This window comes from Euphorbia lathyris, chromosome 1, assembly GCF_963576675.1.
Source record: "Euphorbia lathyris chromosome 1, ddEupLath1.1, whole genome shotgun sequence".
In the NCBI taxonomy this organism is placed as follows: domain Eukaryota; kingdom Viridiplantae; phylum Streptophyta; class Magnoliopsida; order Malpighiales; family Euphorbiaceae; genus Euphorbia; species Euphorbia lathyris.
Genome location: NC_088910.1, coordinates 47,449,817 through 47,471,289, shown reverse-complemented (window position 1 = coordinate 47,471,289; position 21,473 = coordinate 47,449,817). Strand labels below are relative to the sequence as shown.

Here is a 21,473-nt window from a genome sequence, read left to right as displayed (position 1 = left end):
TGGTGCACATGTTTGTTGATTAACCTATTAATTTTCCAATTTCACATATTAAACTATCGATCAATTATAATCATACAATCCCTGATGCCATGTAGGTTAGTAAGCTATAAGCATAACTCGTTTAAAAGAATATTATTCGTTTTATCTGCAATTACATAGTTAGCTATTGAAAACCTCATTTCATATATAATTCCAAACTCATCAAAGCTTACAAAAGCTTCTTTTGTTCCAAACCTGACTAGTCATACCGTTAAACTAGAGTAAGCACTGAAAATGAACTCAAAGCAATTGGAAAATGAGGATTCAGTGTCAGCATTAAGATTTCACAAGAAAATTGCATCTACTTTTGTACTTGACGTCTTCAGGTGCCATTTTACCATATGACAGCATTAAGTCTATTGACTGAATGGTAATTAGTACTTGCATGGAATAATGCATTTGCACAAAAGACTAGAGTAATATTCTCTTAGCTTTGAAGTGCGAAAAAAACATTTTCTAACACGCAACGCAAGACAAAAAGAATGGACTTCAGGTTATAATTGCCTTCACCATTTTGAATCCTCATTTCTCTGCCTTCCTCACTAGCAAACAAATGTCCTGTGTAGTTAGTAATCACCCAATAATACAAGTTAGGTACTCAACTCAGGTGAGTATTGACATTCTAGCTTTTCCTAAAAACAATCAAATAAGGTCCAACTCAAAAATTCCATTTACATGAACTGAAGCTACAAAAATTACAACCATTTCCATCAACTGACCTCTTCCTATTTCATCGATCACATCTCCCCATGACTCAGTCGGCATTTTGGTGAGCTGGTATCCAACTTACTACAACTGTATGTTATGTTTGTTTATCTTCTGCCTAGTTAAAACACCAGAGATATATAACAGCACATCAATCCTTGGTGTAACCTAAGTTAACTGAATTGGGGAGAGAAATATTCCAATGGCCTGAAAAGTGAAAATTTGGTCGTCTATTAAACTGTTGTCATAAGCTCTGTTCTAGTTCCTGTTCTTGTTTCAGAATCGGTATTCTCTCGTTTACTACTTCTGACATCATTTGTTGATGTTCTTGTCCTAGGGACAGAAAGAGGAGAGTTGCTTAAAGGAATAAATCTATCTTTCACGTTTTCATCTGAAATTGATGCTTTGCCTGATAGAATGCGCTTAAGCTGGGAGCGTTGGCATGTAATTCGACCTTTATTCCATCCAGGGACAGAAAATAATGATGAAACATTATCTTGCAAAAACAAATAGACTGACTTCATAATTGGGATGTTTTGGGAAACTGAGCTTTTCTCCATCCGCCCCCGTCTGTTCAGGGAAAACATAATGTCACCATGTCAGCAAAAAAAAAAATGTTTAACCAACCGAATTGACAACTCAACAAAATATAAGATACAGAAACAGAAAATAAAACCCAAAACGATTTACACGATAGCCTTTTAACTGTCTCACCACAGTAATGTTCCAAGTCTACGCACCTACACTCCATAAGCAATCATCTTACACCAACAAAATTTCTGATATTCACAGAGATAAGTTCACTTGCACTCAATCTACACTAAGAGAATATCCAGAAACCCCGTTTGAGATTGAATTCAATTTATTCAATTTTCATGTTTGGAAGCAAAAAAGAATCAAGAGAAATGAATTCATTTACATTTAAAAGTAGCTTGTGATGTGAAAATGGGAAATCATGCCAAAAATGCTTTTCAAACATGAGAAATGTTTTGATAAATGAAATGAATTGAATTCTAGTAAGGAAATTCAATACTTCTCTTGCATGGAATTTGTTCCAAACAATAGGTAAATCTTTTCTGCATCCATATGGGTAGTCTTAATTAAATACGTCCAACTGATTTGATTCTGCATAATCTTTTGCAAACTAAGAAACAGACATTTTTGAACTTAAATGGGTTGCAATCATACTTTTCAAATGCATATGTATTTACTAGATCAGACAAGGAGAAGCCATTTATTTCATTGGATTAAGTGCACATACGGTCACTCAACTATTGGTAATGTTCCATTATGATTGCAAAACTTTATTTGTTGTGCCAATAAAATAGCTGAAGTTTTATTTTGTTTCAATAAAGTCACATTCAGGGGCAGATGCAGGGAGTCATGGAGGACCGGCCGACCCTCTGGCCCGCCAGAAAGCCCCGAGTCAATGTCAGTTGAAAACAATTATGGTGGGTTCTGTGATTATGGTGTTGTCCCTGTGTCAATCTCAGTTGAAAACAATAGTGGAGGATCTTCAATTCCTTGTTCTAATCCAAGGATGGAAACTTCTGAGAGTGGCAGAAATTATGGAGTTATGGAGGGAGGGGTGTGCATATGCATCTCATAACCCTTTTAGAGTATGAGGGAGGACTATCATTGTGGATTCCATTGTGGACAAAATAGAAAGAGATAAGAATATCCATATCGATAATGAGAATACTTTTATGAATAATATGATGAAAGGGAGAAGGAGATTGTTGATGGAAAATGACACTGAAAATAAGAAAGATGTTAATGGCATGAGTTTGAAGGTGAATCTTGAGAACCAAATGGAGGATTTTATTTTTTCTTGCATAAATGATCATGGATGTTCTGTTGACAGAATACCCATGTTATATGAAGAATTTGATGATTCCTCAAGCAATAGTTGCCAACAGATGATCTCACTAGAAGAAGCTATAGAATTAGGGCTTGAAGGAAACCAGATTGATAATCAAATGCCATTTGATGCTCCACACAAATCAAAATGGTCATGAAAAGTCACACAGATAACAGCAATCCAAAATCAAGATCTAAAACGAGCCAACTTCAATTTGACTAAGTCATCCCTTCCTCTCACTCTCGGAATAAAAACATTAAACAATGGAAGAAACGACTTACACTGCAACAACTGATGCCAGATGAGGAAGATCCTCCCCCTTCAAGAACATCTCATGCATATTATTGAGCCAAACGGATAGTGCTGTGTAAGCACCACCTTCCCACATCCTACAGAAGCCATACACAAAAAAATTGATCAAAACTCACGAAATGGAAAAACAAATGGATCAAGATATGATACTCTGCATACCTGTGAACATCCACTGCCCATACAAGTTTACTCTTACGAAAAAGTTCAGGGAAAAGTCCTCGCTTTGTTGCTTCACTAAGCACTCTTGCAGCTCGTTCTTTCTGACCCAGCCACCAAAGTGCTTCTATAAGCGTATTATAAAACCTCAATCCCAAACCACATCCTTCAGAGTTTATCTTGTCAAAGACATACTCCACCATTTGCCAGTTAGATTCATCATCATAATCTCCTTTTATCATCTGCCCAATCACTTGATGAATATTTGATACCCTATTTGTGACCATCTCATCAAGCACCTCATAGGCATCATCCCATCTGGAATAGAGGATCTCAAGTTGTTAGATAGAATGCATTGTTACTCTTATATTATATTTATAAATTCCATCAACTCATGCCCATAACCAAGGGAAGCATTAATTGAGGTATGAAAAACATCTTCATGAATGCTTGAATGAATTTAGAACGTTCAATGCCCGCTAAAAGAAACTGAAATTTCACCAATGAATGATAATGAAACAATACCAATAAAAATGTTACCAAGCATATCATAAGAAAAGAAAATGGCAATGCAATTCCATGAGCAAATGGCGTGTTGCATGAATTACGAGTTGTTTTCCCCAATCCTCGTAACATAGAGAGGAAACTCGGATAAAAGTCATGTAATTAGCTCAGTTTGGCATATAATAGGGGCATAACACCAGGAGAGTCAATTTGTCTCTCATATAATCAGATACTTCATCCGTCATAGCTATTCCAAAAAGACTCTATATTTCTATTTGTTTGTCCCAAATTATAGGCCACTTTTCAATTTAAATGATAGCTAATTACTTAGTTTCTCAATATACTCTTAATCTTCATTTTATTAATAAACACGGAATAAATTTATTAGATTCTATTTGGAACTATAAATTGACCAATTATTATCAAGTAGAGGTGTATTAGAAAAGTTATATGAAAATATTTGTCCTTAACTATATAATTTTTAAACCACGTGAAGGTTGAAAGTGGAATATCCTTTTGGGATGGAGGGACTATTATTTTTGTTTAAGTGGATTTTCCAAGTAAAATTTACTTAACTTTTTTGATATAACCATAAGTTCGTTGACAGGATTCTTTTCCTTCATGAGGTAGTTGAAAACACACACACACATGAATCCATCAGCTTGTAATCTCTTCAAATCTGAATTAGGACAGATAAGAACTGTTCTTTCAGTAACCAAAAGGAAACTACCAAGGGATACTGTTATGCTCTCCTTAGCAGAAACCATTGACCACAAAAACTTTTCCTATTCAGCTACTAAGCCATTAATTAGTTTTGTTAGGTCCCCCGTAAAATGCTTCATAACACTTCAAAACTCACTTGAGAACTTTGAAATGAAACATAAAGCTGTTCTGCATGCTTAAACTGTTATAAACCATGCATATGAACAAAATGATCTGCAACAAATTATGGGAAACAGAACACAATGAAATGATGTATCCATTTCATGGTTGCCTATATTTGTTGATACTCTAAAATTAGCCTCAATCTATCAAACAGGTAATGTATCTGACACTCCAAATTCAAACTTTCAGGAATTATTCTTCCTACTATATGATAGCACTACAAGCACAACACTGCCCAAATAGACAGACGGAGTTACTTAATTGTTTTCAACTGGCAGACCACTCATGAGATGTCTGGCACCTTAGCATGTCAAATATTGTAATGACACTGAACTCAAAGTGGTATGATTTTTGTTTACACTTACCATTCAAATGTTTATCTAACTAATAATACATGAATTTAGTGGCATCATCTTCCATGCAGCAAAAGAATTGGATCACAATTTCACCTTGCCCCTACACCCTGCAGTAAGTTTTGCTTTTCTGATATCAACTTATTGCCATCCACTAACTCAAAATTGGGAAGCAGAAATCTGATCTTGTAAGTTGTATGGCCATCTAAAATTCAAACTAATGCTTAATCAGTTTGAAGGTCATTGCACTTTACTCATTCCCCAGAAAGCTCTTTGAATCTCTAAAACTATGCTCACAGTCAGGAACAAGACTACTGCAAGTGCACCAATTAACTGGTAGAACCTCAACAGCAAATGATGGTTTCAGCAAACAACTGCTATTATTCCGTAGGTCATTAAGCTGTTTGATATTCATAATGTTTTTAGTTTTTGACTATGTTGTCTAATGAAGTAAATACCTCTACTTCTAATTTAACTTCTCTTAGCAACTCATTTTTCGCTTTAAGATATCATGTAACAAAAGCAAACAAATTTATACTCCAGTAACGTAGGTTTTCTATACTATTGGATAACAAAAGCCACAAACTGGAAACGACAAGGACCTATTATTTACTGAAGTTATGGTGCTAACATTTCAGTTCTTCCCAGTATCTTTAACAAGTTCGTCTTGAAATGCAAGATTTCATACCTATGTTTCACTAACACCACTTTTAAGACAGCACTAAAATAGACAGCAAACTTTCAAATGAATGTTCTTAGCAAAATGTTAATTCAAACGAACATTCTCTACCATATGTTTTTGGCAATAGTATTTGCCTCTGCCGTGACCAAAATGAGAATATCAAGATCCATAAACCCTTTCCGCTTCAATGTATTTGACTATGCATTCTATTCTTCCAGGAACATATCCACTATTAACCAATTTATAATTGGGTACCAAGAAAAGTACAACAATGAGGAGGGAAATGAAGGTCCATTTTAAGAAGTTCCAATGACAAAGATTGAGAAACTTGTGTAACTCATGAGAAATTTGCACATCCTCATTAAGCATACTAGGTAGTTCTAACCATTTAAATTTATTCAGCGTTAATATTTTATTAATGTGAATGAGTTTGGAAAGTTCAAAAACACCATCTTAAAAGAGTCATAATATGGCACAAATAAATCATTGAAAAGGCATAAACTAAGATAAAACTGATAACTTCAAAGACAGGCAAGAATTCCAGAAAGGAAACACCTGGAAAGCATCTTGTTCATGACATTTAATCAGATCGATAGTAAATGAAGTCTATGGTGAGGCAACTTAAGTGATCACAGGTATGAACCGCAAAGAGAACAACAATCTAGTCATGGAACCAGGAAAGCAATAGAGCTGATGTTCGGCTTCATTAAGATCAAAATCTTTTTAAGCATTCACCTCCATTATAAGGTTTTAACATATAAACCTCATAGGATAAATTGTCCCAACTCCCTAGGAAGGAAATATTTTCAATTTTAAAGTAAGTTCGAAGTTTAATAACTCAAGCTCATCAATGTAATGCCAGACATCAAGAACGTTAGTTAAACTATGTCTATATACTTGTTAAGCTCAACCAAATTATACTTGTCAACCTCAAGTATCTTGTGCCAATTTTCACATTCAAACAACCTAATTGTGTTGGAATTTGACAACCTATGGGTTTTTTAGATCCTGATATAAATTCCTTATGCCCAACAGCCCAAGTATGGAACTAATGTAGCCATTGTCCTGCATGCATTAGTTTCAATTCAAGAAAACACCTTAGAAAGTTAAATGTACCCAAACCTGTTAGTCTTTGTGTAAACAGCCAGCATCATGCAGTAGCACATAACGCTGGGCAACATTCCTGAAGCTTTAATTTCCCTGAATTGCTCCTCACTCTCATCAACAAGACCTGCAGCATAGTACACACTCAAAACTGCCTCAAGGGTTTGCTCATCAGGGTCAAATCTTGACTTCTCCAAATCAACATAAGTCTTGATTGCTTCTTCAAATAGACCTCCTTGTCTATAACCTTCAATCATACCACAGAAAGAATGCCTATCTCGTGCAACCCCAGATTCACCCATTCTCCACAAAATGGCTTCAGATTCCTTGTAAAGTCCACCTCTTGAAAACATGTAAATTAGAGAATTATAAGTCTCAACAGTAGGCTTGCTTCCATTTTCGCTCATTGTATTAAACATAACAAGAGCCTCCTCATACAACGCAGCCTGTCCATAAGCTTCAATAACACCTGTATATGTTTTAGGACTTGGCACTATCCCCAGCTCACCCATATGAAGTAAGATCTTCCTAGCGTCCTGATGTAGCCCTCCTCTACCACATGCAAATATTAACCCCTCATAAGTCTCCATATTTGCCTTCACTTTCTCCTCCACCATATCATGAAATAGTGTCACCACCTCCTTAAAATACCCACCCTCCCCAAATACCTCTATAAGTATATTATAAGTGGCCACATCAGGATCTGTGTTACTGACTTTCATCTCTAAGAAAAGCTCCCTCACATCATCATATCTCCCATGCCTCCCGTACAAATTTAACAATAATCTATAGGTCAGAGCATTTGGCACACATCCTGCCTCCTGCATCTGCCTGAAAACCCCCATTGCATCCTTAATCTTCCCTTCACTCGCATATGCATCTAGTAGGACATTATAAGAGGAAATTTCAGGTAAACTACCACTAGATTCCATTTCCTTAAGTAATTCGGTAACCTTCTCTAACTTATTTAATTTCCCGAATGTTACAACCAGATTACGATAAGTTGTTATATCAGGCACCATTCCTCCTTCATTCATAGTTCTAAAAACCATCTCAGCCTCGTCTCCTAAACCCCTACCAGCACAAGCGCTGAGCAAAGTATTATAGGTAATAATATCAGGCTGTATTCCTTCATGCCTCATTTCAGCAAATAAACTTAACAAACCCTCCCAATCTAACCCACCTCTCGCACAAGAATTTATAACAGTATTATAAGTAAGAATACTCGGGGGAACCTTTTCTTTCTTCATCCTCTCTAGAAGCTCAAGCGAGACTTCATACTTGCCGTGACGCCCGTAAGAGTTTATCAAAGCTGTGTAGGAGAAGACGCTACGTGGCACGCCGTGGGTCCGCATATCATCAAAAATCTCGGCGCATTTATCGAGAAGACCTTCACGGCCTAATAGACTAATCATGATAGTGTAAATATGTTCATTCGGTTTGCACCAGATCTGGCGCTGCATATACTTAAAGAGACGAAGCGACCTCTGCCAATCCCCGCGCTGTGCAAACTCCTTGAAGACAAAAGCGAAGTCGTTTAGGGAGAGCTTGTTCTTGAACACTTCGAGGCAACGAGCAATGCTGCCACGCGGAGGGAGGCTACTGAGATTGTTAATTAAAGTTTCAACGTCATAACTGTACTTCCCTTTCTCGACGAGGACGGAGGGATTGCCGAGGATGAGTTCTTTAGCTTTGGCCCGAGCTACTCCGGCATCGGAGTAGGTTCTCCGGTCGCCGAAGAGTGAAATGAGACGCCTATGGACAGGGAAATTGGGGAAGGGGAAGCGATGAGGTTTAAGCTTGGGTTTAAGGAGTTCAGTGCATAGAGGTGAAGGATTGGGGATGGAGAGGGTCATTTTGGTAATATGAATATATCATGAGCTTTTGAGATGCAACTATGGATGGATTGAGAGCTTCCGGTACAGGTTTGTATACAAATTGAATTTTCTCGGGAAGAACTGAATTCAGAGATGGATAATAGCAAGAATGTTTCTTGGAAAATTGGTAGCTCTGAAGAAAGCGCAAGAGTTTTGATTGAAGTACCTTGAGTAAGGACACGTGGAATTTTTGTGTGGATAAACAAGGGAACCTGAGAGGGGCCGGTGTCGCGGGTGAAAAAAAATTGGGTACCGCCCGGTAGTCATAGTTAAAGGATTATTGTGGAAATTGGCGGTAAACAAGCTTTAAACGTTTTAGCTTAGGCTAACATCCTAAGATTTGGGGTGTTAACCAACGAGTCTATCGCTGAAAAAAACTGAACTGAACTGAACTGAACTGAACTGAATACTGCTGAATACTGAACTGAATTTAACTGAATACTGAAATTAACTGAATGCTACTGAACTTAACTGAAAACTACCGAACTTAACAATAATGATGATATTAAACTTTAAAATAATTTTCATGATAATATTGGACATTAATGAACTTATAATAATAATAATGGTTCTAATAAATTTAATAATATCAATAATAAATAAATATATTATTAAAGATAAAACTAAATTGAATATCAAATAAAAGCCCGGGATGATAAAATCTTGGCTCGATAAAAGCCTATGAAATTAAATAAAAATAAGTCTAATTTAAATTAAAAATACAAATTACATACAAACATAAATTTATATATAATTTAAAGCCTATGAAATTAAATACAAATCTTCATATGAATACAAACTCTTAACTTTTTATTTTAATTAAGGGTTAAAGTGCAAAAATAACGTTTTGGGTCAGAAGTAATTTTACCTCTAACGTCTAAAATTGTGGAATTTTATCCCTAACATTGATAAATTGGATAAATTTGAGAAATAATTTATAATATGGATGCAATTCCTAATTTTTAAATATGGATGCATACTTTAGTTTTATTTTTTTTATTAAACCATATATACTTTAATAAACTATCATTTCTTACTTTTATCTAATTTATTGATAATGATAAACTATAAATAATAATAAATAATGATAAATTGTAGATAAATAATAATAATAATAATAATAATAATAAATTATATATAAATAATTATAATATAATAAATAATGATAAATTACTGAATACTGAAACTGAATGCTGAAACTGGATGCTGAAACTGAATACTGAAACTGAATGCTGAACTGAATTGAACTGAACTGAACTGAACTGAACTGAATTGAACTGAACTGAACTGAACTGAACTGAATTGAACTGAACTGAACTGAACTGATTGTTACTGAAATTAAGTGATAAAGAACATGGCCTAACTCGAAAATTATTTGAACTCGGCTCTGTTAGAGTTTTATGTTGAAGAAACTCGATTCTAGATATTAACCAGTCAGTTTAAATTTTTTTAATCTTGGTTTAGAAGTTTTATTTGGAAAAACTCGATTCGAAATATGTATTTTATTATTTTTTAATCAAAACAAAATATTCAATGATCATGAGGAAAATGAGTAGTTAGTTCGTGACTTATTATTATGTTGAAAAATAAGACTGTTACAGATTTTTTCTGATTAGTCTCTATTGACGTTTTTTAGCAGTCTATACCGTCAAAGTGATGATAAACAACATTTAATATTATTATTATTATTTTACTTTTGAATATTTTCGTATGGTTATTCATCAATTATACTTATTATTTTCGGATATTTTATTTTAATTACGGTCTCTACTTGTTTCTATGATATGATTTAAGACTTTAAGAATATTGTTTCATAGCTTTTGGTGAATTATATTACCTGTGAATTATATTCTATTAATCTAGAAAAACCCCGCCTTGTCGAAGTCCCTATGGAAATTGGATTTCTCGCGAAAATTTAATTTTGTTTTTTCATTTTAAATATTAATTAAAATTAAGTTTATATAAAATAGACTTCATATTAATGAAATAAACTATAATAATTTAACACTTGAATCAAATAGAAATAATATATAAAAAATTTAATTAGTGTTATTATATTTATTAAGTATAGAAAAATTAATATTATTATTTGAAGAATATGTATAATTTTATTAATAATTTTGGGGATCCCGAAAAAAGTCACGAATCAGATCTTCATCCTCGTTCTAATTTCGAGGATAAAAAAAAATCTCAATCCCCTCTGGTGGGAATTTTTTTTTTGAGGATTTCCCATCTTCATCGGCTAGATCCCCAACGAAGATGGACAATTCATGCCCTGTTGACAACCCTACATCCGACCAACGGTAAATCATACGCGGCAATTTGTCGCATACGATGATACTGCGATAACTTTATCGCAACACTAAATGTTAAATATGTACTAGTATTTTTATTATTTTATTTATAATAATATATAAATTTTTTATTTTTTATGGATATGTTTTGTTTCGTTATTTATTGTGTTTATATGTGTACATTTGGAGTAACAATAGTAGAAAAAACGTCATTAGTAGTGCATTTTAGTAATTGGCATGTTCTGAGCGCGTTATAAAAAGTACACATGTAACGGGTATACACTAAACATGTTACAAATAGGTTGGTCAGGGGTGGGAAAAGGTGGGTTGATTTGACTATTTGTGACGGGGTAGAACTATGTGTGTTGCATATGTACTAATTAACAGAATGATCTAATGTCCATTATACTATATTTCATCGAGTTGTGGCTAAGCGACTCAGAGTTTATAATGTGGATGCAGTAAGAAAATATATCACAGGTATAACCCTGGTATCGTAAATGAAGCCTACCTTAATAGGCTTTCATGCATGGAACTATCATGACATCACGGTATTGTTTGGACTCGGAGTCCAATTTGTTGAAACACATTTCCACAAGATTTTGATTTGACAAAATCATCCATGATTAAGAGACAATTAAATTTAAGTGCTTTGATTTAATTGTACTAATCTGTTTGTTCAATGTTGAGTATAAAACTTAAATACAAAAAGATATAAAAAGTAAGACAGGACGAAGTATCAAAGAATAGAAGCCTGAAGTTCAACAAAGCTAAGTGGAATGGAACTCAGCATCAGAATTGTCTTGCAAAACAAAATTGACTTAAAGAGAACTCAGCATAGGAGTTGACAACAAACAACAAAGTAGAAGCTAAGTAATCTTCAGGACAGCATGAGAGATCCGTTCACTAGAAGACAAGTTTTGCAAACCTTCTGCACCAATAATTGAATCCTCGGAATTACGCAAAAGACACATTCCGAGATGCATGGGTCAATAGATTATTGCTAAAAGACAACTGCCACAAAAAGACAACGTCTGCAGGAAGAAGACAAGTCTGACGTCTGAAGAAATCAGAGGAAAGGATTGGCCTGCAAAACCTGAAGCTGACCAGAAGCCGTCTCCTAAAAGAGTCGTTTTGGACTTAACGGCTAAATCATTTCAAATGATCCAACTCCAGATTTTTCTCTATATAAAGACAATCAAAATCCTTGGATCATTGCCGAATTACATCAAGAAAAATACAAGAGAGAAAAATACAAGTTTAAAGCACTCAAAAACAAGAAAGAGATCTTACATCCATTTTTTATTCCTGTGTAAATGCTAGATTGATTATTTGTAATCATCTAAAGTGTTCTTCATTTGAAAAAGAACAAATTGTATCAATCGTGATATTGAGAGTATTGTGCTGAGTGTTTGGTTGTAAATACTCACTGGTAGAAAAATCTAAGTACTAGGTAGTGGTGCTTAGTAGGAGTTGAGTAGAAGAATAGAGGAAGGTACTCTTGCATATTCAACTGCCTTGTAAACGGTTTGTGCTCTACCTTTAAAGAGCTCAATATTGGATACTAAAAGCCCGGAGGACTTTGGGGACTGGACGTAGGCGGAGAGGTCGAACCAGGATAAGTCGTACTGAGTAATTTCTAACTCTCTCAATATATATATATATATGTGTGTGTGTGTGCCTGTGTTGTCTGTTGAATTTACTTAGCATATAAATCATTTAAGCTGATACTGAGTAAATTAGAGTGCTGAGTTGGAAGCTGACCACAGAAAGTGTCAATTCCCAACTCACAAGTAAAACAGCCTTAGTCAACATCTGATCAAAGCTGTCTTACATCAAGATCGGTCGTGCTGACTAAAAGCTGAGTTAACAAACTCATCAAAATTATCAAGTCAGCATAATTAAATTAACAAAAAAGTTACATTAGTTCCCAACCCCTCATTGGAACTAATCACACGGGACCAACAAGTGGTATCAGAGCCTAAGCTCACTACTCAAAGATATAACTATCTTGAGCGGATCCCCATAAATGGCTGAGAACAGCACTCGTTTCCTTCCAGGGAACCAAACAACACAGATACTCCCTGAGGGATTATCTATTAGTCGGCCTCCCCTATTCTTTGGATCCAACTATACATTCTGGAAGAATAGGATGAAGAACTTTATCCAAGCCACAAACATGAGTGCATGGCTTGCAATTGTTCAAGGCCCATACGTGCCATATAAAACTGTTGACAATGAGAAAGTTGTTAAGAGTGAAACTGAGTGGTCAGAAGATGACCTCGGAAAACTTCAAAACAATGCTTCGGCTATCAATATGCTTCACTGTGCTCTAGATGCTGCAGAATACAATAAAATATCAGGTTGCGAGTCAGCACAGGAGATATGGAAAAAGCTCAAGGTGACCTACGAAGGCACAAGCAAAGTCAAAGAGTCAAAGGTGAATCAACACATGAGATTGTATGAGCTGTTCGGAATGAACGACAACGAGGACATCTCCAGCATGAATGCTAGATTCACTAATATCATAAATGAGCTAAAAATACTCGGCAAGAACTTCACCGAAGAAGAACAATTGAAGAAAATCTTGAGAAGCTTACCCAAGAGCTGGCAAGCTAAGAAAACTGCAGTAGAAGAAGCTCAGGACCTGACCACATACAAGTATGACGAGCTAATCGGATCTCTGCTGACTCATGAGATCTCCATGCAAAACTTTGAAGCTAAAGAGAAAGAAAAGTCAGAAGACAAGAAACAAAAGTCACTTGTCATGAAAGCTGACTCGACCGAAGCTGACTCATCAGACGATGAGGAAATGGCCATGTTTACACGAAAAATGAAGAAGCTGTTTAGGAAGAATGAAAAGAACAGCAGAAGGCCATTCAGAAAAAATGACAGATACAAAGCTGAGTCCAGTGACAAATACAAGAAGGACAGCTCCAAGTCTGTCACATGTTTTGAGTGCCACCAAACTGGGCACATCAAGTCAAGCTGCCCAAACCTCAAAAGAGATAAGAAGGGAAACAAGAAAGCAATGGTAGAAACATGGAGTGACAGTGATGAGTCAACATCATCCGAAGCTGATGCAAATGAAACGGCAAACATATGCTTCATGGCCGATGATGCTGATCACTCACAACCTGAGCAAGCTGACCTCTCTGATGAAACTGACCAGGAGGCACACAACAATGAGGTAACACCCTTACTCTTGTTTAGAAATGAGATGGTAAATGCCCTGAGTGATTTATATAAGTTAACTAAGAAATGTAACAAGAAAATAAAATCACTCAGCAGGCGGTGTGATGAGATTGAAGAGGTCAAGCTGAGTGACCTCCGATATCTCCTCCAAGACAACTCAGATTTACATAGTAACATGGAAATAATGCATAAGTTTGTCACGGAGGTCCAATCTGAGTCAAAGAAACTAAGAAAGGACGTCACAACCCTACAGAGTCAAATAAAGGGCTCAAGTAAAAATAAAACCCATGCTGAGTACCCAAGTACTAGTCAGCATAAACAGTTCACTCAGTGTGACTGTTGCGGAAAAAGGGGGCACACAAGAGATGTGTGTTGGTTTAACAAGCGGATTGTCCAATGTGACTTCTGCGGAAGAAAAGGACATACCACTAAGGTATGTTGGCACGCTCAGCATAACAATGCAGACCAAACTCAGCATCACCCAAAAAGGATAACATATTGTGACTTCTGTGGTAAACAAGACCACACTGTAAAAGTATGTCATCACAAGTTAAAATATGACTTTGCACCTGTTTATACTAACAAACGAGGACCCAAAAAGAATTGGGTACCTAAAGATGAATAATCTAAAATGCAGGTAAGCCTGAGATGCGTGGAGAAATCAAAACTGTGGTATATAGACAGCGCATGCTCAAGGCACATGACTGGTGATGAAACTCAGTTCATCACGCTAGAGCTTAAACGAGGTGGAAGTGTAAGCTTTGGAGACAATAAGAAGGGTAAGATAGTCGGCTCAGGTACTATCGGAGGTAACCCAACTATTGAGTCAGTCTCCTTAGTTAAAGGTCTTAAATACGATCTGCTGAGTGTAGCTCAGCTTTGCAAGAGCGGCAGAAAGGTTGTATTTGATGATGCTAAGTGTCAAATACTCGAGGGAAAAACAAACGAATTAATTTTAACTGCCCCTCGTGTGGACAATGTATACATGCTGAGTTTAGAAAAACAGTTTTCTAAAAACATATGCTTAGTGTCTAAAGAGGATAACTCCTGGCTATGGCATAGAAGACTTGGTCATGTAAGCATGGACCTTCTTGCCAAATTAGCTAGAAAGCAACTAGTTAAGGGATTGCCCAAACTTAAATTTGAAAAAGATCAATTGTGTAAAGCTTGTCAGCAAGGCAAACAAACTAAAAAGTCATTTCAAAGTAAAAATATTGTCTCAACCAAGAGACCATTGGAATTACTACACTTGGATCTTTTCGGACCTATGCAGCCACTCAGCTTGGGAGGTAAGAAATTTTCCTTGGTCATTGTAGATGATTTCTCTCGGTATACTTGGATCATCCTACTGAGTAGCAAGGATGAAACATTTGAGATGTTTACCACATTGATTAAAAAGCTTGAAAATGACAAAGACCTAAAAGTAGCTCACATTAGAAGTGACAATGGTGGAGAATTCAAAAACCAACAGTTTGATGAATTCTGCGAAACCAGTGGTAGTGACCACAATTTCTCTGCTCCTAGAACACCTCAACAAAATGGGGTTGTTGAAAGGAAGAACAGAACCATTGTCGAAATAGCTAGAACAATGCTGAGTGAAAATAGGCTTCCAAAGTATTTCTGGGGTGAAGCTGTCCACACAGCATGCTATATTCTAAACAGGACTCTTGTTAGACCTATTCTCAAGAAAACCCCATATGAACTTTGGAAAGGACGAAATCCCAACATCGGCTACTTTTGTGCCTTTGGGTGTAAATGTTTTATACTCAACATAAAGGATAACCTTGCTAAATTTGACGCTAAAGCTGATGAAAAGCGATCTTGTTGGGATACTCAACAAACAGTAAAGCATATAGAGTATATAAAAAACGAACTCAAATAGTAGAAGAGTCTGTCCATATTGAGTTCGATGAAGCTAACCCTGCAGGGAAGTCAACCCAGCTCGAAGAAGATGAACTGGGCTCAGCTTCCGCTGACCAAAATGGTGCTCCTGAGTCATCAATACAGGGGCTGACCAAAGGTAAACAAGAAGTTGAAATTACCTTTGCTGACCAATCTACTCCTGCAGAAATTGTAGAAACACCTGTTTCAAATAACTCAGCATTGCCCAAAGAAATAAGAATTCCAGGAGGACATTCAGAAAAATCCATTCTTGATGCTGCTGAAAACAAGGTAATGACAAGAGATCAGCTTCGGAAGTATCTAAGCAATGTGGCTTTTGTCTCAATACATGAGCCAAAGAACTTTGCTGATGCTGAGCATGATGAATATTGGATCAATGCTATGCAAGAAGAGCTCGACCAATTCACAAAAAAATGAGGTATGGGATTTAGTACCTAAGCCTAAAAATCAAAAGTCCATAGGAACTAAGTGGGTTTTTAGAAACAAACTAGATGAGCATGGAAATGTAGTCAGAAACAAGGCTCGACTTGTAGCTCAAAGCTATAGTCAGCAAGAAGGTATTGACTATGGTGAAACTTTTGCTCCAGTTGCTAGACTAGAAGCTATACGTATATTATGTGCCTATGCCAGTTTTATGAACTTTAAATTATATCAAATGGATGTTAAAAGTGCATTTCTTAATGGCTTTATAAACGAAGAGGTATATGTTAACCAACCTCCTGGGTTTGAAGATCCAAAATTCCCAAACCACGTTTATAAACTCAAGAAGGCCCTGTATGGCCTGAAGTAAGCTCCAAGAGCTTGGTATGAGAGGTTGACAAACTTCCTGCTGACCAGGAACTATGTCAGAGGAAAAGCTGACACAACCTTGTTCATTAAGAAAAAGGGTAAACATACCCTACTTGCACAAATCTATGTAGATGATATAATATTTGGTGCTACTGACGAATCTTTGTGTAAAGAATTTAGCAAACAGATGCAAACTGAGTTCGAGATGTCCATGATGGGTGAACTCAACTTCTTCCTTGGACTTCAAATTAAGCAAGGTAAGAATGGCATCTCCATAAGTCAGTCCAAGTACACCAAAGAGATGTTAAAGAAATTCGATATGGAAGATTGCAAACCCATATCAACCCATATGGGTACTGATACTATCCTATGCAAAGATGAGAAAAGTAAGTCAGTAGATAGTAAACTTTATCGAGGTATGATAGGCTTCTTACTTTATCTCACGGCTAGTAGACCTGATATACAGTACTCAGTATGTTATTGTGCAAGATATCAAGCTGACCCCAGGGAATCTCACTTAATTGCTGTAAAAAGAATTTTTAGATATTTGCAGAGCTCAGTTGATGCAGGTTTATGGTATCCAACCTCAAATGACTTCACACTCATTGGATATACTGATGCTGACTATGGAAGAGATAAGCTAGAACGTAAAAGTACTTCAGGAGGATGTCATTTCCTTGGAAGCTGTCTAGTATCTTGGTTTAGCAAGAAGCAGTCATCAGTTGCTTTGTCTACAACTGAAGCTGAGTACGTAGCTGCTGGATGCTGTGTTGCCCAAGTTCTATGGATTAAGCAACAGCTTGAGGATTATGGAGTAAAAACAGAAACAATAGAGATCAAATGTGACAACAAGAGTGCCATTGATCTATCCAAGAATCCAATCCAACACAGCAGGATGAAGCATGTAAGCATAAGGCATCACTTCATCAGAGATCACGTACTAAAGGGTGAGATCAAGCTGACCTATGTACCAACAGATGAACAACTTGCAGACATCTTCACCAAGCCATTGGCTCGTGAACAATTCAACATACTAAGGGAAGCTATCGGTATGTCTAATCCCCTTCAATAATTCTATGTGAAAAATTGAATGTTGAGTGATTGCCATGCTGAGTGAATTCAAAATTAGTAACTACTACATACTGAGCTTAAAATGTAGAAAATCACTCTATGCTAAGTTAATGTACATGTTGAGTGATTATCCTGAGTAGATACACATGCTGAGTGATCACTCTATGCTGAGTAGATATACATGCTGAGTGATTATCCTATTCTAAGTTACTAAGAGATAAGAAATTCATCTACGTAGAACTAGGTACTCAGTATCACAAATGCTTCGAATTCTAGAGAAACAGTATTTGCTGAAAGAAAAGCTGAAATAATAATGAATTTGAATAACATGAAATGTTGTAAAATTAGTAAATTACCAGAATATACTATCAGTTTTACTAAGTTCTTTTATGAAGCTAAGTTTTTACCACAAGAAGGATTGATATACCAACAACTATATTATGACCACTTACCAAACCCATACAACGTAGAAGTTTCAAAAGAATATTCTCAATTAGAACCAAAAGAAAATACATTAGGAGAAAGAATTAGAGTACTACGAGCTTATCTTATGCGAAAATGTGAAGAATATAGAGTTCAACAAAAGGTTAAAAAGGATAAGAAACTCGGGTTACGAGAAATATGTGGATTCACGGAAAAACGGTTAGTTTTTGGTTGTGATGATAAAATTAGGAGAAAATATAGACGATATACTCCTAATCGCACTTATAGACATAATCCGACATATAAGAAGTCTTATACTAACAAGTATGATAATGGACGATTTCGACGAAAACGATTTAGACGATATAAAAATAATCCCGAAAATCGGAACAGATTTAGATATAAACGAAAATTTAGGAAAAGACGAGAAAGACCACTAAGGGATAAAAATACTAAACTTACAGAATGTAAATGTTGGAATTGTAATGAGAAAGGACATTATGCTAATAAATGCCCTAAATTAAAACAAAAAGGTGTCAAATATATAGGAACAACAGAATTTATAATGAGTCTAGAACAAATAAGAGCCAGCGATGATAAATGGCATAAAGAAGATGAATTTTATATTACTGAAACAGAAGGTGAGAACTCAGAAGAATTAGAACCAATAGAATATGAAGATAGTGAAACTAATAACTAATGGTAGCCATATATGTAGAAGCACCGGTAGAATATAAACCTAATAAGATTATAAAACGCCGCATATTTATAGATAGTGGAGCTGATATATGTTTAGCGAAGCAAGATGTACTAGTTCCCCATAAATGGAAAAGATCTAAAGGACATAAGGTCAGAGTTACAGGATTTAATGAACAAATGAAAGAATTAGATATTATAGCCGAAAATATGAGATTAATACTTAACAAGACAATCTTTCGATTACCCATAATTTATCAAGAAAATAATATGAAACAACATATATTATTAGGAAATAATTTTCTTGATTTCTTTAAAGTCCAGCTAATCAAACCTGAAACCATAAGTCTTTTAACTCCTTGTAATAAATGGATTATCCTTAAGCGCGTCCTACCTTTATATCCACTCACAATACATAATATCAAAACAAACAGAGATACTAATTTAGAACTTTTAAAACAAAAATATTTAGACCATTTAAAGATCAACTTTGGAGAAAACCATATAACGTTGTGGGAAAAAGAAAAGATATATGCTAAGATAGAACTCATAAACCCTAATGATGTTGTTCGCACTAGACCAATAAGATATAGTCCTGATGATCAAAAGGAATTTGAAATACAAATAAAAGAATTATTAGACTTAAAATTAATTCAAGAAAGTAAAAGCCCTCATAGTAGCCCGGCATTCTTAGTAAGAAAACATAGCGAACAAAAGAGAGGCAAAGCAAGAATGGTAATAGATTATCGAGAACTAAATAAGAAAACGATTTTTGATGGATATTTTTTACCTTATAAGAGAAATTTAATTAATAGATTATCAGGAAAAAAGTGGTTTAGTAAATTTGATTGTAAAAGTGGCTTTTGGCAAATTAAGCTTACTAAAGAATCAAGACCTTTAACAGCATTTAGTGCACCACAAGGACATTATGAATGGATTGTGTTACCTTTTGGTTTGAAAAATGCACCCCAGATATTTCAACGACGAATGGATACGATATTTAGAAAATTAAATGACTTCTGTGTAGTTTATGTCGATGATATATTAATCTATAGCAATAATATAGCAGACCATTTACAGCACCTAGATGCATTTATAAAAACAATACGACAACATGGAATCCTTTTATCTGAAAAGAAATCAGAAATCTTTAAAAATAAAATAGAATATTTAGGATATATAATAGATAGTGAAGGATTACAACTACAAGATCATATCGTAACTAGAATCGAAAATTTTAAAGAAAAATTAGATACTAAGAAAGAAGTCCAACAATTTCTAGGAATAATAAATTATGCATCAGATTATATAAAAGACTTACCAAAATTACGACAACCCTTGCAAGAGCTAATTAAGAAACATAAAGTATTTGAATGGACGACAACTCACACTGATACTATAAGAAAAATAAAAGAAGCAGTAAAAGTTCTCCCAAAATTAAGACTACCTAAAGATAATGATCAATTAGAATTATATACAGATGCTAGTGATATCGGGTGGGGAGCAGTACTCATCGCATATAGAAAAGAAGATATAGACAAAGAAACTCCTTTAATATGTGGCTATAGATCAGGAACTTGGAAACCCTCAGAGAAAAATTATCATATCAATGAAAAAGAATTACTAGCTGTTAAAAATGGAATTAAAGGATTTAGGTATCATTTGTTACCCATAGAATTTATCATAAGAACAGATAATACACAAGTAGGAGCATTTATCAGAAATAAAATAGATCCCCTACCAGAATTGAACAAAAGAAGGCATTGGCAAAGTTTTTTCAATTGCTATAATTTTGTTGTTAAACCTATCTCTGGAAAACGAAATATCTTAGCTGATTTTTTGAGCAGGAATGGAGATAATGATCCAGCGAATATCAGAAATCAGAAATCAGAACCGCCAGATGCTGGCAATGATCAGAAATCATGAGAACTTTCTGGACAACCTTGAGGAAGAACTCAAGAAACTCCAGTCTCAGAACAATCAGAATATACGAACCATGACTCCTAGATCATCTTATGAGTTGTTAGGAGATCTTCATAAGAAGCCAATTGAGCTGCCAACTTCATCTAGTGGGCTCTCAGGAGCCACCACCTTGAACCATTCTAAGCTGATTAATCAGAACTCATCAGAAATCACAACCTCCCAGGTTATACAATTCCCTCAAGAAATGACAGAAGCATATAAGAATATCATGAAATTTTTTACATATAAGAAGAGTCAAACCGTATATAGAACCATTAAGATGACCAAATACCCTAGGTATATATGCTCAGAAGACTGCAGTCCAGATGTTGTTCAGAAACTATTTCGATATGGATTTCTGGACAAAGTCATGACTGATGAGAGCCTTAATAGTGTTTCAAAACTCCCATCTATCATACCCAGATCCATTGACGAACTTGGATTAAGATTTGGAAGAGGAATATTTTGTGTTCAAATTTTTGATGCTGCTATGGACTTAGAAGGGAAACCGATAATAATTGCTCAGATTTTTAAGACTGGTAGAAACACTAAGATTGATGTAGATAATTCCGACCATCAATGGGACATTCCATGCAAATTAGAAAATTTTAAATCTTGGTTAGGAGAAAAACGAGCACATGGAATCCATACGATCAAATGTAG

At 35.4% G+C, this 21,473-nt stretch overlaps 1 protein-coding gene across 1 annotated transcript; it reads right to left on the bottom strand.

Annotated features, from left to right (window-relative positions):
* Window positions 1-551: 551 nt before the first annotated feature.
* LOC136231280 (pentatricopeptide repeat-containing protein At1g74850, chloroplastic) lies at window positions 552-8,636 on the bottom strand. Its single transcript, XM_066020613.1, has 4 exons — window positions 6,620-8,636; window positions 3,077-3,391; window positions 2,887-2,994; window positions 552-1,314 (listed from the first exon to the last, which is right to left on the bottom strand). The coding sequence occupies exons 1-4, from the start codon at window positions 8,455-8,457 to the stop codon at window positions 978-980; spliced, it is 2,598 nt and encodes an 865-aa protein (XP_065876685.1). The 5' UTR covers window positions 8,458-8,636; the 3' UTR covers window positions 552-977.
* Window positions 8,637-21,473: the final 12,837 nt, after the last annotated feature.